Source organism: Dermacentor variabilis, unplaced genomic scaffold (genome assembly GCF_050947875.1).
Source record: "Dermacentor variabilis isolate Ectoservices unplaced genomic scaffold, ASM5094787v1 scaffold_13, whole genome shotgun sequence".
NCBI lineage: Eukaryota > Metazoa > Arthropoda > Arachnida > Ixodida > Ixodidae > Dermacentor > Dermacentor variabilis.
This window is the reverse complement of record NW_027460291.1, coordinates 45567179-45585293: the sequence shown is the minus strand read 5'-3', so window position 1 is coordinate 45585293 and position 18115 is coordinate 45567179. Positions and strand designations below refer to the sequence as shown.

General features: G+C 43.1%; 1 protein-coding gene across 1 annotated transcript in view; it reads right to left on the bottom strand.

Moving 5' to 3' along the window:
- Positions 1-18115, bottom strand: part of LOC142566657 (sodium-coupled monocarboxylate transporter 2-like) — a 52564-nt gene that overhangs the window by 8332 nt on the left and 26117 nt on the right. The window contains exons 3-9 of the mRNA XM_075677489.1: positions 13604-13744; positions 12842-12971; positions 10488-10576; positions 7839-7948; positions 7362-7429; positions 4874-4960; positions 3924-4075 (exon numbers count right to left, since the gene is read on the bottom strand). Of these exons, the coding sequence (XP_075533604.1) occupies positions 3924-4075; positions 4874-4960; positions 7362-7429; positions 7839-7948; positions 10488-10576; positions 12842-12971; positions 13604-13744 (777 nt within the window). The remainder of the gene's footprint in view (positions 1-3923; positions 4076-4873; positions 4961-7361; positions 7430-7838; positions 7949-10487; positions 10577-12841; positions 12972-13603; positions 13745-18115) is intronic.

The window sequence follows — 18115 nt, the reverse complement described above, 5'->3', positions numbered from 1 at the left end:
TCATCGCGTCAAAGTGACGTGTACGCGATAAAGATGCATTAATATGCCGAACAAAACTGAATTTTCTTCGGAATAGCCGCAGGCTGCCCCGTTCCGAAAGGAATAAAAGATGGCTGCCGCCGATCGCTCAGACGCTGGCTACTCGCACCTGCCGGAGAGCATGGGTGTATTTGCGTATAATAAAATTTCTTTCGTTGCCGTGTAACGTTGTCGGGCACTTTCGGCACATTTACCCCCTCATTCTGCCAACTCTTCTTTGCTTAGGGTCCGTTTTAGCGTCATTCTTGAGCTTCCGTTGCATGCCGCCGCGATTTTCGACCAACCACCACAAGCTAAGTAAGGGAAAGCCGACCAATCGTAGACGCCGGCACCACCCTCTTCATCCGGTTATCGACTTTCAGTGCAGTGGCTCGGCCCTATCGAATCCCTCTCCACTTGAGCGTTCTCCTCGCCTCTTGTAAGCCAATTAGATACGAAGTCACTCAGCGTAGGGAATGTTATTCGTTTTTCAAGCAAACAAGTGACCTCCTATGAACGAGGAGAGCGTTTGATTGGTCTGTTCAGACAACCCTGCGGGTGACCGCCCAGTGCTTGCGTTGGTGGTTACGCAAATTTGACGTCAGGAGATGGGAATAGAAACATATTGGAATAGTTTTACGTTATAGGACCCCTAGTCAGCAATGAAATAGATAACAATAACATTATGCTTTCACTTTCTGTCGATCTGCAAAAAGCCTTCGATACTGTTAATCACAACGTATTATAATATAAACTTGATAATTTAGGTTTCAGAGGTCCCTACATGTCGTTTTTTCAAAAAAAAAATAATTTTACTAATCGAGACGAATGTTTTCAAATAGGTGGATCATGTAGCTCAACGTTGAACATTTCGACATGTGTTCCTCAGGGCTTATTTTTAGGACCCTTGCTATTCAATATTTACGTCAATGATATGGCCAGTTTTCTATTGAACTCACACATGTTTTTATGCGCAGATGATATTGCTCTTGCGATACCAAGTGAAACACATGAAGAAGACTCCGACAAAATGCAATAGGATGTGCATTATTTTGATTGAAGGATTTAGCGCTAATGAGTTTTTTACTAAAATTACAAAAACTTGCCTACTTTGTTTTCGTAGCCCATCCAAAGTGTTTAGATCATTCTCAAATGTATATCTTCATGAGAGGGACTGCAGATGTTGCTCATGCCCGCCTTTAGAACTTAAATCCAATATCAAGTATCTTAGTATCACATTTGACGAAACACAGCTGTCGTGCAACTTGCATATTCAAGAGTAAGCCAAACGCTTACGCCTACTGTGTGTCTAGAAATATGCCATACGATCTATTTGCGATGTGTCGGTTAGAAAAATGGTATATAAGGGATTAGCAGAGTCAATATTACAATGCGGAATAACAATTTACGGTAACGTTTCTTTACATAAATTAAGTACACTAAGCCGGATATTGTACATAATTGCAGCCGATCTCGGCTACAGAACCAACTATCACGATAAGTCAGCCAGAGCCTTTATGGAACATTTTGGCATGCTACCTGTGCACAAACAATTTATCTTTGACATAATATACAAACACTTCTTTCACAGTGGCTTTAACATCTACAACGTTAAAGTACGGCCTCTCTAACAGTCGTAAAAGTATGTCATACCCCGCATTTTCACCAACTATGGAAAAAACGCATCTACTATGTTTCTCATTACTTCAATAAAATGCGAAACATCCCGAGCATTAGCGGATTAAAAAACTTTAAGAAGTTTCTTCGACTGTGGTTGAACGATACTATAGACTGAGGTAATTTACTATTTGCCTTATTTTTAAGCTTTTCATTTCGTGTATGAAAGAGTGCATGGTGGAAAATTTACTATCATTTTAATGTTAGTTTTTGTTTGTTCGTTTTTACTTCGTACAAGCATTTGCTGCTTATTTTCCTTTCTTTTATGTTTTGTTCACTGTTCTTTCATGTACTTAACCTGGCTGCCCAGCCCTGCACACAAGCGGTAACGCTTGTGCAGGTTGGAACGCGTTGTCCGAATTGGAGTGAATAAAAGATGTTGTTATTATTATTATTATTATTATTATTATTATTATTATTATTATTAAATAGAGGTGATGAGCGCTGGTTAACTGACTGTGAAAGGCTACATTATATATGAAATTTAGCCCCATAATGAAATTCTGCCAAAAAAGCTTACAGTAAGCATTCCCTAACTACATAGAAGTTAAAAAGACTCCCACTTCAAAGTGAACGCGAAATAATAAAAAGACAATATAAATGAAAGTACCTGTGCGCTAGGATCAGTACTTTCAAGACAGCTTGTTCTACTACGTATTCATGAGAGGTCGTTGCCTTGGCATCCCAATGTTCAGAGCTCTCTGACAAACAAACTGATTCTCGCTGGGCTCTATTATGCTTATCAATGATATGTGACGGCAGGGATAGCTCCAGATTCTTGCCTAAGCAAATTCTGGAGTTTTACGTGCCAAAAGCACGATGTGATTATGAGGCACGAAATAGTGGAGGGCTGTGGATTCCTTTTGACCCCCGTGGGGTTCTTTAACCTGGACTGAAAGCACAGCACACATACGTTTTCTGCATTTCTCCCCTATCGAAATACGGCCGCCATAACCGGAATTTGATCCAGCACCCTCGCGATTAGCAGCGCAACACAAAAGCCACTACGCCACCACGGCGGCTAGCAGATGCTTTCAAGCTGATGCATTTCACAATAATTATGACCATTCTTGTAACCAAGAGCTCTCCTTCCCCTTACGCTGGGAGCTTCTATTTCGGTTCTACAGTACGCAGAGTTGAGAAGAGAACCAACAGTACCTTCCCACATGCATGCCTTTGTTGTATTCTTATTCGGCCGTAATTAGGCATCTAGGGCTTAACATTACATCTAGTCGATTCAGGCAAGCTATAATAGCTAGTTACGTAGACACTGTAAATCTCTGTTCTGTAAAAGGACACTACGGTCAGTAGCCGTCTAAGGCCACACAAGAGACAACGTTGTGTAGAGTTGCACTCTTTGTTGCTTCATCTTTATGAATTCTTTCCAACTATCGTTACGGACATTGTCACAACTCTTTTTATCCAAAATAATAGTAATACACAGTGTTGGCGTCATATATATATATATATATATATATATATATATATATATATATATACAGTCTTCCCTTAGGGTCACTGAACTTGCTTTGGTGTTCTACTGTGAGCTCGAGGTATAGCAATATCTAATGAACATTTAAAACGTTATTCTCGCTTGTACATGCGGTTTCTTCGGTAAGTGTGCTACTTGACGGTGATGCAGAAATGACGATACAGCTTTACACGAAGCCGTGCTATCCCACATGCATCTTTAGCACTTCCTTTGCTTACGACAGACACAGATACTCCATTTGTTTGAAACAGAATTATGATACATAACCAGGTTTTCTTTAACAGAACTGAGCGAATCCTATGCGCATTCTTGTCTTCTAACATAACCCCACAATCTTCCTCGAATTTAGTAGAGCCGAAGTGTTATAGTATTACAGTCATCTCCTTTCCGGCGACTGCGGACAGCAAGCTTGAATGCACAGTTGCGTCAAGTTTGCACCTAAGTCCCATACACGGCGAAAACTGCGCAGGTTGCACTGGCATCCTATCCTCTGCATTTACCCTTCCACTTATTTGTTTGCATATTCATACGCCAACGCGTCATAGCACATATTTCATCTGACCAGCTTTACGAAACGTTGAGTGCACCTAAATGTCTTAAAACCAGTCTTTACTGACCATACATTTATTCGGAGTGTCATGCAGCCTCCTCAACAAGGTGCTCGAGATATCGCGATCCCAACCGATTTTACTCTAACAGTGTCGATGTCTCTTTATGTGAAAACGAATCACCTTACCTGTCATTCTCTGCAAGCAGCGTCAGTGTTGATTTGTTCGAACATCTGTTCAGGCTGTACTCCATCGTGGCGGGTACAATTTTGGACACGAAGCGGCCAGTGGTTTGCCATATCTGGACGAGAAAGACAGCCACTGCCGCAACAGCCGTGCCCTGTGGAGAGGTGACCGTTGACGAATCTCTTAGCACTAAAACGCTTTTCGAACACGGTAAATGAAGTTCCTCATCTGCAAACAACGCTGTTGAAAACAGTGGAGCCAGATGTGGCGCTGCAACGTCGCAAAAAACCTACAATTTGGCGCAATAATCGCTTGCATTCTCTGCTCCGGCTTTCGTGGCTCCGCTCCTTTTCTGCTCTATGCTACATCTGCAATAAGCTTACAGCCAGCGTGAAAGCCTACAGACGCCTGCGATTGGGTGATGATTCCTGAGCATGAATTTCTTGCGAGCAAGAAGATATGCAAGCATGGCCACCTTTCAAGATCTTGAAGGAAACGGGGAAGTGGCGCCTAATAAAATGCGTCCCGCTCATTCTATTCGCGCTATTTTTGTTGCGTTTGGGCTCATTTTTTCTTTCAGGTGAAAACATCGAAAGGTAAGCATTGCGCACCACGGAAAAAAATAAGGTAGCAATAGGCAGGTGACTGCTATCGCTGCGGCTTCAGCGAAAGCAGGCTATAAGCTAATGTGTAATGGGGAAAGAAAACACCGCGTTCATTATATTTTTCTTTATAGTAGGTCTATTTTTAAAAAAAAATCTTCGGTAATATATTCATTGATAAAGCCATCGCATCTGTTACAGCCTATTTTCAGATTATGAAAAATAGTGCTTCGGTACCCCATTAATTTCAGAACTGATGTATCGTGCCAAGCACCGTTCCGATAGCATCGTACCAAGAGGATATTGAATACAACGAAAGCAACGAAGTGATTATATCAGGTAACACTCACCTTAGCATTTGCCCAGGGTAAAAGAAATGCAAGAATGATGATTCCTGCGAATGGTCCCGAAGCAGCGGCATACAGTGCAATAAAAAACTGTGAAAGAAAAGCAAAAAAAAAAGAAAACATGGAACTAGTTTAATTTTGGGAATAAACAAAAAAAGAGTTGCAGTTTCGCCGGAAAGGTGAAGCACCGATTGCGATACACCTATACGAAGTAAGGATAGTAGATTTATCGGACATATGAACTTGTAAACATAGGAGAACTGACTAAATTAACACGCAGGGTGTCACACGCGCAGAGGCAAACATGGAGCACATCTGACTCGATGACCGCGGAAGCTCGCTGTCCAAACGCTGCAGTGAGGAAACACGGCAACAGTAGCGGACGAATTGTCCTTCGTTGCCTAGCTCTTATCAACGCGAACTAAGTCCCGAAAACACAGGGCTGCAGCGCGGACTCTGTACCGGTCGCAGATAGCTTTCAAGTAGAGTGTACTGGAATACGGACTTCGTTCTAGTACACTCAACTTTCAAGATACAGCGGCCCGGCCGGGCGCGCACGGCCACCCATGCGGGTACCATAATTGCCGCCGAAATGTCAGTGTCATGAATTCGGCCATCGCATTATGTCCAAAGGAAACCAAAGGTGCGGTTGCTACCAGTTGCTGTTCGAGCTAGGCGCCGAAGTGCCTTGCCAATAATATTTATAGTGCAGATAAAATCCTGCGCTGTGTAAGGCGCATCACTCATTTTGGAATCCATGTTCACGATTACAACCGGTAATAAAACTGCCATAGTTACTATGGAAGCCTATAGAGTTAGTAACATAACTGACTAAACAAGGTAGTCACTGGTACTAATGGGTCTCAGCTACGATATTCCGAACACTACCGGACTCAAAATTTCTATTCTATAATACATATAAGGGACCCACTGTGGAATACGCCACAGCTGGTCCGATATATGCAGCATAGGTGAGAATCTTTGCATCAGGTGATGCTAACAGCGTTTGGGATTGGTAGCTGAGACCGATTGGTAACAGTGACCACCTCGCTTAGTCAGTTATGTAGATAACTTTATCGCTACCAGTTTCCGTTATACTAAGGTAGCAAATGGTGTGACACTAGTTAGTAACTACTAAGACCTTTTTTAAGAGTGCATGCCCTGTGGAAGAGAGGTCCTTCGGTGTCAGCGAGACGATTGCCGATTCTGTGTGCACTGCATGCTTATGCAATCCGAATGCGTACTCATTTCGGATAGATATGGCCAACAGCCCTACATGCGATAACTGTAGCGGCGAGGAAACAATCGCCCACCTTCTCTGTGAGCGTCCCCGCTTCAGTGCGCCCAGGAAGAAACTTTCAAGAGTGCTAGATAGTCTTGACAAACGCCCTTTCTCGGAGGAAAGGGTCACTGGCCGATACCGTCCTCAGCAAAGATGGCTTTGAAAGTGTTGTTGAGCTTCTTGCAGAGGACTGACCTTAGAGACAGACTTTAAGCAGTGCTGTATTCTCCTTTCTTTTTTCTCTTTTATTTTTGCTCTTACCTTTTTTTTGTAACATCTCTTTTCTATTATCTTTTATTCCGCGGACCCCCTTTCGCCAGCACAGGGATGCCAGCCGGTCTGAGAACTGGCTAACATCCCTGTCTTTCCGTCTATTTTTTCTCCCCCTTGCATAAGGTTACACGTTACATAGGATGAAAACACTTACAGTTTTACGTGACGCATTCATTTATAGAGAACTTATTTGGCCGCTTCACTTGCGAACGATTCCAGTGTGTTTATTTTTTCTTTGTGCGCGTGTCTCTTATCAGAAGTGCTAAGTTGTACCGTTTATAATATTTCTCGGTCACTTTCAGCACGCACAAATATTGATATCCATTGGCTTGACATCAAAACTTGTTCCGACTAACCAAAAAGAAATTCAGGCATTAAAACGTCTGTCTGCGCATGGCATTCCTCTGTGCTGTGCAGCTTTATGAAGAATATGGGTTTCTTTCGCAAGCAGTGCACTGTCGAAAAATTAAGAAGGAGAATGATTTATATTCCACGGAAAACTTTGCCGGGCCTTTTGAATGACGCATCAGATGGGCTGCTCTATTGGGGACTCGCCTTGGCCGGATTGAGATACCACGTGTTACGGTAGCTTTGTGCACACGGCGTTCTTCTGTGGGCACAGGGATGCAGCTTATATTCCCCGCTACGGCTTCCATATTTCTATGAAGGTGCAATGCAGAAGTGCTCGCGTACGGTGATTTTGGTGCTCGTTAAATGACACGAGGTGGTCAAATTTGATCCGGAGCACCCCCCGTTCCCCCCTCCCCCTTCCTCCCCCCCGCCCTACTCCACTATGTACGACGCCTCCCACGGCCCGTGTATCGCTTTAGGACACTAAAATCCAGTCACTCTTTATAATGGCAAGACCACACCACCAAGCAGGCGTAGCGCGGAACAACTCAAAAATAGATAGAACTGTGAGGCTGCGATACTTGCCTTTGCAGCAGAACTGACGTAAGGAAGCAAGAGGCCACTCAAGGTCATGATGATGCCACTTCCGGCGGCTATGGAGAGAATGTGCAATGACGAAGTACATTAAGAACATCAGCAGCGTAGCGCTCCCCTGACGAGACATACAGCTTATTTTAACTAACATCAGGCAACGTGCAGACGATTGAGTTAAATGTGCCTATTATTATTATTATTATTATTATTATTATTATTATTATTATTATTATTATTATTATTATTATTATTATTATTATTATTATTATTATTATTATTCGATGAGAAAACACACATATACGAAAAACCAAGAAAGAAATGGGAAGAGAGTGGACAGGAAACCACCACCGAGAGGGGCACAACGTCTGCCTACTCTTAAGAAGGAGGGAATAGAAACAAAATTTGTAATTGTAGATAGGAAGAAGGGAAGTGCCTAAAGAACAAAACAGTAAACAAGCGAAGGCTTACCTAGGGCCACTATCACAAGGGAAGACTTATTTTCCGGAATGTGGAAATTCGGTGACAGCACGTCAATATACAAAACAGCTGCGTGGGAGTTTACTACGGAGGATACTGTGCTGAAATTATAAGACCAGTGACCTATGAAGCAACGACGAACACCAGATGCAACTTTGGCGACAAAGTTCACTTCAGCATTCCACTTTCAATACATTTATTACGCGCACTGTCAAAGATTACAAAGTGAGAGCACCGAGGAGCACTGATTATTTCCGTCAGCACCGCATGTGCCAAACCATTTTATGTTAACCGCAGAAGGGTTCCTTGGCTAAGTACCCCACAGGTTTCCATTACACGGAAACTACGTCATCGACTGACATGTCGGTTGACGGCCTGCCTGCTTCAGCCAAACGGGCAGCCATTTCTGAGTCGTTCGCCCACCTAACGCGAAGTTAACGGTGTTAAAACTTTCGCTACCTTTGATCTCACGTCAGCAGCAAAGTTCGGGCGTTACTTCGGCGGTATTCTTCAAATCGGTTTTTGATATCGCGGTATGAGAGACTAGCCCATAGTAACACGCAGCTTATTATGCCACTGGCTTTTATTTGCAGGGCTGCAGGCGGCATGTGCTCTTCTTTCTTCGCGGTAGCTCGCCACTTGAAACGGTGGAAACATTCAACGACGTACATAGAGACACGAACGCGTCAGAACGGCTAACTTAGTAGGCGCACTGGTGAAAAATGCACCATGACGTGAATACATGTAGCCCATTTTAAGCGCTATAGAGAAATACTAACTGAGCGAACCATCAGCAATATTGCAAAAAGCCTGAGAGCTTAGATACAAAATGCAAGAACGATTCTGACACTTTCGTATCTCATTCGCTCGTAGAAGCTTGCGAATCGAGACTGTTGAAATTCACCCATCCATCTGGACAAACGCACAAGGGAGTTACAGCTCTTCTATACATCTCTCTCGACTCCTGAACGCACCCTTAGTGATTGGTTATGGTCACGCGATAGCTAAAGCTAGAGCCTCAGTGTTTAAGTTCCGATTGGTGATTTCGAAGTCGCTAACAGGCACATGGTCTGGTGGTGTTTGAAGACAACACGCCATGGATTCATGGCAAGTAAGCCTGGCATCAACGGCAAACGCACTGAGCTACGTAACACTGGCCATTCTAGACGAGCCAGAAACGCTGTGATGACTGCCAGAATTGCGCAGGCAGAGTGTCTATCGCCAACCACGTGGTATCGTACTTGCACAGCTCTTGTTTATTATTCCCTTGTTCCTGCAGGGTTCCCCAGCATCAGCCTCTGCGGACATCTTCTATAGCTCAGAAATCCAAATTGCCCCAATTATTTAGCATCGAAAAAGCGTGTTTGACTTACAGATTATATCACAACTGAGAGTCTGAAGGAGTCAACGCTATATGACAGACGGCAACAACCGACTGCAAATTAGAAACACAGCATGGTATAGACATCAATTTCACAGATTTAGAATTTGAACTAAGCAGTTGAAATAAACTACTAAAATAAGTATTCAAACTGAACGCTATCATGTTGACTGTGTTAAATACTTAAAGCAACACTGAAGCAGAAGAAATAAGATACAGCTACAAAAAATTCCGGGGAATTAAAAGTGGATTGCTCCTCGATACCCAAATAATTGCACAAAGAGGAACTTCTTAGTCAATATATCAAACTCTGTAAAGAATAGAGCTCAGGGGTGCTTTCTTTTTCCGACCGTGCAACACATGACGCTCTTACACTAAGCGGGCTAACGAGGCAACGTTGCATTTTTTGCAGTTCATTAAATGGCAGCGTGCCACGCGAGGTTTATACGATCTCTAGAAAATGAATACGGCTTACAGGGAATGCTGCTGTCCGAAGAAGCAATAAAAATAAGTTCATTATAAATATTAACAATGAAGTCTAGAAAAATCGTTGATGGAATTTTCCAACAATCCCTGCGGTATGAAAGTTGCATATATATATATATATATATATATATATATATATATATATATATATATATATATATATATATATATATATATATATATATATATATATATATAATGGCGAAAGAAAGAAATTGGAACATGACTAACAAGATATACACAAGCGCCCATGTTCGCCCATGTTAGTCTTGGTGTCCCTGGCCGTATCGTTTTTGGTATGGTCAATTCGCGGACGAGCCGGTCGCATTTCGATGAGGACGAAATGCAAATATCTTCCACAACGGTCTCTCTTATATCCCCGATGTTGCGTTGGCACACTATACTCGGACGTTATGAAACAATCCACACAATAACTCTCTTCCATGCAATCTGCTAACAACAAACTGGCACAACAATGCTTGTTAACTTGTTTGAGCATGTTTTATTTATTTTACCCATTTTCGAAGTTGAAATAGAATTTGTCTAATGGAGGCTGCAGGATTTCGAGCACTTAAAGATCAAATAATAGCATAGCTCGACACGAGCACTGCCTTTGAAATGAAACTTCTAACCAGCGTTCAAACGCTTCATTCAATTAGGCTAAACAATAAAATATTGCATATAATTCTTGGCTAACTGACCAACTATTCATGTTGACACAAAAATTTAACATGGCAGTGCAACTTGAGTACACGCCGAGAGCCTATGCTCACCTTACGGAAGCACTTACGACTCCAGCCAAAAATAGACCTCGGATGCCACCTACAGAACCAGCGCTTGTGTTAATATAGTAGGGGACCATCTGCAAGCAGGAAAAACAAAAGAATTGCGCTAGACAACAAATTATAGTTGCAAAGGTACGTGTCCTTTAATTATTTTTTCTCTAAAGGACCTCAATGAATTACATAAGTTGGGACGGAGTTCTGTGTAACAGTAATAACAGCAAAAAATATACAACCTAATTGAGTGCATAAAAAAGATCATGATGAGGCACTCAAATCACAAGACACAAACATATAACAGTCATTGGGGAAAAATGCAAATGACACAGACACAAAAACAATCGCAGGGATATCAGAACGAAAAAAAAAACGCTCGCAACACGAGGCATGTTCGGAAAATTAATACAGCGAACAGAGCCCATAGCTGTGTAATCTGAGACAGAAATGGCACACGTAGAGAAGTTATCGGATTTTCTCCGAATTTTGGGGCAAATTCACACCCGTCGCGGTGGCTTAGCGGCTATGGTGTTGCGCTGCTAAGCACGAGATTGCGGGAACAAATCCCGGCCGTGGCGGCCGAATTTCGGTGAGGACGAAATGCAATGACGCCAGTGTCTCATGCATAGGGGGCATGTCAAGGAGCCCCAGGTGGTCAAATTGATCCGGAGTCCCCATCTACGGCGTGCCTCGTAATGCGATCGTGGTGCTGGTACGTAAAACCCCATAATTAATTATTGAGGCAAATTCAAAAAGCTTTACGCTCTTAAGAGCTTCTTGGCATTTGCCTCTGCCTTAGCTAAATATAAGTTCAGCATTGGATTGGCTAGCTTTTCTTCTTGCGAACAACTATAATGTAAGAGCTTTCTAAGAGCCCCGATACATGTTTGCTTCGTCGGGCGAACGGTTGCAATTTTCACAGAATTTAACCCGCTCTGTACATTTCACAACGTGGCTGGGTAAGCTGTTCCAAACATACATCGCGTGGCTACTAATTTCGTCAATTTTTCACGCGTGCAGATGCAAGGCTAAGAGCAATCGTTCCCGTGAACGGAAAGATTACGAGAGCACAATTTTTTCTACTAATACAGGGCGAAATTAAACAGGAAAAGCTGTTACGAGAGGAAAAAGCAGTGAACCCGATGAAACAGCAACGTTGTATTTTAATAGCGCACGTGGATAGCCACGCGCACTGTTAAAATTTCAGTCTGTGGGGAAAGCTAGGCCCGGAACCTTAAATGCCTTTCTTTGAGTATTATACTCCATGAAAATACAGCAGCTTGACATCTACTCTCATTACTTCTGCGTTACATCTCTGTACAGCGCTCGCTGAAGCGAAAAAGGCCAGGTCACCAGACTTAAATTTTCTTTATCTTTCCTTGTGCTTCTTTACCAAGTGTTTAATGAATCGCATGAAATGCTGTGGCATGAGTTTTGACCTGAAAGCTTGACAACTTTTCGCACTACTAATGAGAAATGGGATCTGAGAGCATGGCTCAAGTTCGTTTGACTATTTCACCTTATTTTCGCGTAGTATGACGTGAAGCTGTTATAAAGCATCATCATGTTAGGGCAGCGCTTGCGAAGACTGGGACACGACTCAGCAGAATGTCTAGCCAGTTCTATTCTATGGAAAGTTAATTTCTCAGGCAATATGGTAAATTGAAAGACGAAACTCTGAAGACACAACTTGTCGTGCCTTAAGAGAAGCCGGTCTTTCTGCTGACGACCACAGCTTCCTTCAAAGTAGGACTGGCTATAGACATTTCCTGGCAGTGATTATATAATATCCGCCATGAAAAATATGTGGTCCTGCCGCAGCGCTACGGTACCGTTATATCTAAGAGCAAGCGCTCTCCCTATTGGTGGCCACTGCTCCTTTCAAAATAAGACTGGCTAGCATGCGTTCAGAATACTCTTGGTACTAGCTCTTAGTCGCACACATTGCGTTCAAATACTAAAATCACGAGCACGATTACAACACTTTAAAAGAAGTATATATGGACTAGCGTACAGAGCTGGCGAGCCGAGCAATAATTTTGTTATACTACGTTAAGAAAACTCCAAGGAGGGATGTCTTTTTAAGCTACAGAGAATCACGGATCTCAACAGAGGTTTTGTAAAATAGGCAAAACAAAGAGAGGACCCATTTAAAAAGATCAAACGAAAATAACGATAAGCTGAATAGTTCCAATGAAAAAGACGCGGAAATATTACGCCACATTTCGCATATATAAACACGTCATGAAACACTTGCACAGTTCCTCGAAATATTACAGAAAATAGCCGCAGTTCCACGTCATAATTTTCCCGATTCCATGGCAGATCATGATAAAATACTACCTTACCTGATCATAACGAGACATCGCACCAGAGAGAACGGGATCGCAATCCCGGAACCAGTATACAATAGCCAGAGCTGTCAAGCCAATGATGGCGTAAAATAGGGACACCAGGAAGACACCAAAAAATGCCACTCTGAAACGAATTTGAGTGCGAATGCATCATACAAGTGCAGCAGATACTTTCAAAATTACAATTTCGCTTACATCCGTGGACAAGAGTTGCTAAGCTCCTCGTCAGGTTATTACCGCCATGTTGTCACCACCTTATCTGTCGTATAGCTGACCACTGGGAGTGTTTATTGCATCGTTGATGATAAAGCACAAATATTAGGTGCCTGAAATTTTATTTGTGAGACGAACGGCAGATTCGCCACTAATAATAGATTATTTCTTACACACACAAAAGCAAATTCCTTTTCAAGCTGGTCCGCTCGAGTGTGCTTCACGGTGGCGTAAGCGCTCTTAGCCATACAGCCATATGCATGACCCAATGTAGCCGTTTCGGGAAGTAATGGATGCACTACGTCATGGGCATGCTGTCATCGCTTTTTTCAGTAGCGAAATATAAATAATGCACTCCTAGCTGAACCGCGACATCATACAACGCCAGCACTATTGTTTGTCTCACGGCTCTCCATGTGTGGATCAGTATTAATTATTTAAGCATGTACAGACAGCATACGTACACAGAGAGAAATATCAGAAGCACGTAATTGACTACAGTGTGAATGTCTCCCAGGTCTCTCGGCCCCGACAGTAACTTACGTCCTTGCCTCCGACAGGGATCTTGCTGCCAAAAACCGTTGCGTGATCATCTGGTCCAAGCCAATGCGTGTGAGCTGGAAAGGAAAGGCAGCTAAAGAGGCAGCCCAGACGGTTTCGTCGGTGGTGAGGTCTATGTCAGTTCTGAAAGTAAACAAGGAAGAAAACAACAAAAATATTGGCTTACTTCAAGATGATGGTATTTGGTATTGTCGATTCCCATTCGTTTTGCCTCCGGCATACCGGTACAGCAAACTCGCTATTATATGGCAAGTTCCTATTTCTTATTATTAAGTTACGAAAACGTGAAGAAAACGGCGCGCTGATGAGCTAACGAGATGGTGACCCAACATCACAAAAACCACAAGACGAAGAAAGAGAACACATGAGAAGAAGGTGACGAAAGAGGAGAATGTGAACGGAATATACCTTAAAACTCTAACAAAGACATGAGTGTGAAAGTTCACTATATAATAGCTTAGCAAACATACAGAGGCACTATGAGGAGGCTCCTTTCACACGGTGAAAAGTAGAACGAAAAATAACCAGACGTTATGGATTTCTCTGCCTCTGAAGTCGTCTACAACGAAAGCAGCAGGCTGTCGCCGCGGATACCGCCACCTTCTTAAGAACTTATTTGCGGTACCGACAACATCGTCCTCGTCCGCTGCAGCATTACGTGCTATGGCCTTCCAAAGATTTCGCGAAATTATGTGAAATGCGTAGGTTGTGGGATCGTTCCCCACCTGCGGCTAGTTTTTTCATCCACTTTAATTTCCATTAATTTATCGTTCCTTCATTTCATTTATTAAGCACAAGTAATTTCCCCTATGTTGCATTGGTTTCAATGTTTGTTGGCTTCTTTGATATGACTAATAAAAATCGGGCCCGTCGGTTAACCCCCATTCTTCTCGTTTATTACATAACGAGGCTCTCGAATCCGGCAACATTGATGCCTTCAGGTGGCATGTGTGGGTTTATTGACCGGTTGCCTTCACCCAAAAAGATCACGTTCTCGTGCCGCCTGCGGCAGAAAGGATGTTCCCCGTCCGCCGCCAAGGTCTGTGAATGGTGGCGCTGGCTAACCCTCCCAGGGATCTACAAGGAAACATAAATACCCAAGACAGTGGACAGGGGAAACGGCGCAGCGGTCGCTCAATTGGTAGAGCAACGCACGCTAAATGCGTAGGTTGTGGGATCGTCCCCCACCTTCGGCAAGTTGTTTTATCATCCACTTTCATTTCCATTATTTATCGTTTCTTCATTTCATTTATTAAGCACAAGTAATTTCCCCTATGTTGCTCTTGGTGTCAATGTTTGTTGGCTTCTTATGATATGAAATAAAAATCGGGCCCCTCGGTTAACCCCCTTTCTGCGGTCCAGAATGGCGCATAGGAAGCGAACGCTCCAAGCAAGCCCGATTGAATGACCTCGCAAGATAAGCTGTAGCCTCGCTGTCTTTCGTTCTTCGTCCAGGAAAAAGCGTAAAAGAGGACTTCCCCACTGCTATAGACAGACGAACTGCAGACAAATGGGTTCGAAGTTGAGAATCTGCTCGCTCATTCGGCTACACATGCGAGGTGATTGTGAGTGTATCCCGAGGCCCATATACAGTTGTCTGCATATATTGACATTGAGCACAGTGGTTAGCGCATCGGCTTCCCATATGTACGTTGCCGCAGACACACGATTTGGAAGTACAGTGGTGGTGGTGTGCAAAATCTTGTTTGTTTGTTTTTTTCATCCAAAGGTAAGGGGTGAAGTGCTAAATTAATGGGTGGTCTGAAGACGAGATGATAAGGACGACTTGAAAACGACTACCGTCGTCGTCACCTAGGCGTAAAGGACTAACAGACAGACAGTACGAAGTAAGGGAACGCAGTTTCGAGTCTTTAACTGCTCTCGCACCTAACTTCGCTAACACTTATGCTTAATTCTAGCAGTTAGCTGCTGTTTAAACTGCTGTCGCAGGGGCTGAGAACGACATATTTAAAAGTGACATCTAGTACTCGAAACACATGCGGCATATGAAGCAATGAACATTTACACATTGCCAATAAGAAATATATCCACGCTACATTATTTGCACGCAAAGAACTGCGAGCAAGAATTCAATGGAAAGACGTACAAGAAACACGTTGAGATGATCGACATTAGGCTACTGCGCACAACAAGTCAACAAACACGCAGTGTTTCATTTTACACCCTAGTACGAGGGAGACGAAGAATCTTTATCACTTTGAAGACACGTTTAGAACGTGTTTGACAAAGTCCAAACAGACGCAAACCATCAATCGTTAACAAAAGTGTAAATGACGCTAAAATTAAGAACAAGGAAAAAGATCGCCCACACGAAGGCGCACTCTCAATGGAAAATCCTAAACGTAACACACCGTCTTTTATACAATCAATGGTAACATGATTTCCCTGCGTGCGCACCCTACAAGATGACCAAAGAAGCAAAGGACATGAAAGAACAAGGTAACGTACCTCGTAGAAAGAGTGTCATAGTTTCGTAGGCCCAACATTCAAACAGACGAAATTCGCTCTTGCAGAGCGATACGGATGGAGCAGTGATACAAATATCTGATATGCCCTGCATGTGAAATGCCTCAATTTCTCTCGACAACTGATGGCAGCGCGTCGTTACCACCTTGGTGTCATTGAGCACATTATTACAAAAGTGCTTGCCACAATGAATCGCTAAGTTTCAATTTGCGGCTCCTGCCAACTACAAAAAACGTTTGCGTAAAAGGAAGCTTTAGCACGGGGCCAATAACTGTTTCTGAATTCAAATATACGTGACACATAGAAATGCTTTGGTGAGACAGCCGCTCGACCAATTTGAATAAAGTGCTTTGTATTCGAGAGAGAATATTAGTCTGTAATAAGCGTAGAAAGCAAAATCTTCATTTGACGTTCTTGCAAAAGTTGTTAAAACTGGTAAGTTTCGAAAAATTGAGGCAATAAAGTTAGAAATGCGTAACTCTGCCCCTGAAGCACGTATCGTAGTTTATCCTACTGAATTCGTTGAGCATATCAAGCGGGCAGGTTTGATATATGAACTTACAGCTTACGTAATATTCTTACAAAGTTCGCGAGAAATTCGCAACAGCCCTACTCACAAATTGGTGCGATATTTCAGAGAAGTGAATAATACATGAATTTTGACACCATTACGTATATTACTAGGCGTATTTTGTCCAATTGTGTTAATGCATTCACTTATTTGACCCACGTAAATGATGACACTGCGCTAAGATTAATTTCGCAAATGCTTCATAAATATGTCTGCAACCCCACGACGCCAGTACACCTCGGTGGCTTGTAGTGTGCCTGCTCCACTGTGCCCTCTTCCTCTGTGATTACTGCATAACATGTTTTGAGCGTAGCTGTTTGTTCAGCGGACGTAACACCTTGCGCCTTTATTGATTATTCATTGATTGTGTTTAAATTGAGGGTTACGTCCAAACGTTCTTCTCGGTGGCAGTAATGAATAGCAGATACAAGTAAGCGTATATTAATCAAGCACGTGAAGGGATGGCATCTACCAGGGTGAACTGAGTGGTTTTAGCCTATCGTATGAGGCTGCTTGTACTCGCTCAAGTGACACGTTGTGGGAGACATAGCAGTGAACGTTCATTTTATTTCTTCGTGGCATATGACAAAGAAATGTAGAAGGTTAAGTACGTATATTTTGGCAGCCCATTTATTTTCAGACAAAATCGAGACAAAGGTGCACCCAATGTCGTGTACAGTGTGTTACAGTCGATTCTATGCGTATGCAAAAACAAGCTATAGAAGTAATTTTATGCAAATGCTCTGCGGCCGCCGTGAACACTTCTCTGCCTTTCCGGCGCAGCTGCAACTTCTCTCTCTTTCTGTTTTTATTTTTCTGTGAGTCCCGGTATAGACCGTTTCATCGGCGAGGAGGAACGCCGCCTCGAACCAACGCGCCGCGCAGCTGTCCTCCTGGCACTGGTATACGTGCGGATTCCGTTTTCTCCCTGCGGCAGCTTGGAAAGGTAGCGGTTTAATTGCGAATTAGTGCGATTCTAACGTGTTCTGTCTGGGATTTCTGCGATGTCAGAAGACTCAAGGTCCCAAGCTACCACTCTGTTGTATTCAGCTGCAAAAATACCTTCTGGAAGCATGCGTGAGGTGCATCTTCACCCGCAGCGACTTCGTGGACACCGCCGCTGCGATAAGAGAAGCGTCTGCTTTCTATTGCAGCATAAACAGAAATGACTTGATGCCGTCGCGTGTCTGCTCGGAAGGTTTTGTTCCCTCTGAGCGCACGGCGACGAAATCGGAACTCGGCAGCGATGTCAAAGTAGGATATGAAAGAAAGGCGCGTATTCGAGTGAGTCAACTATTGCGAATGTAAGAAGTGAATCCTTTCTTGATTGATTGATTGATGATTGTTGTGTAATGGCGCAAGGGCCAGGTATGGCCAAAGAGCGCCATGCTAGTAACGATTTCTTCGTGCATGCAGGTTAAACTTATTCTGTTGAA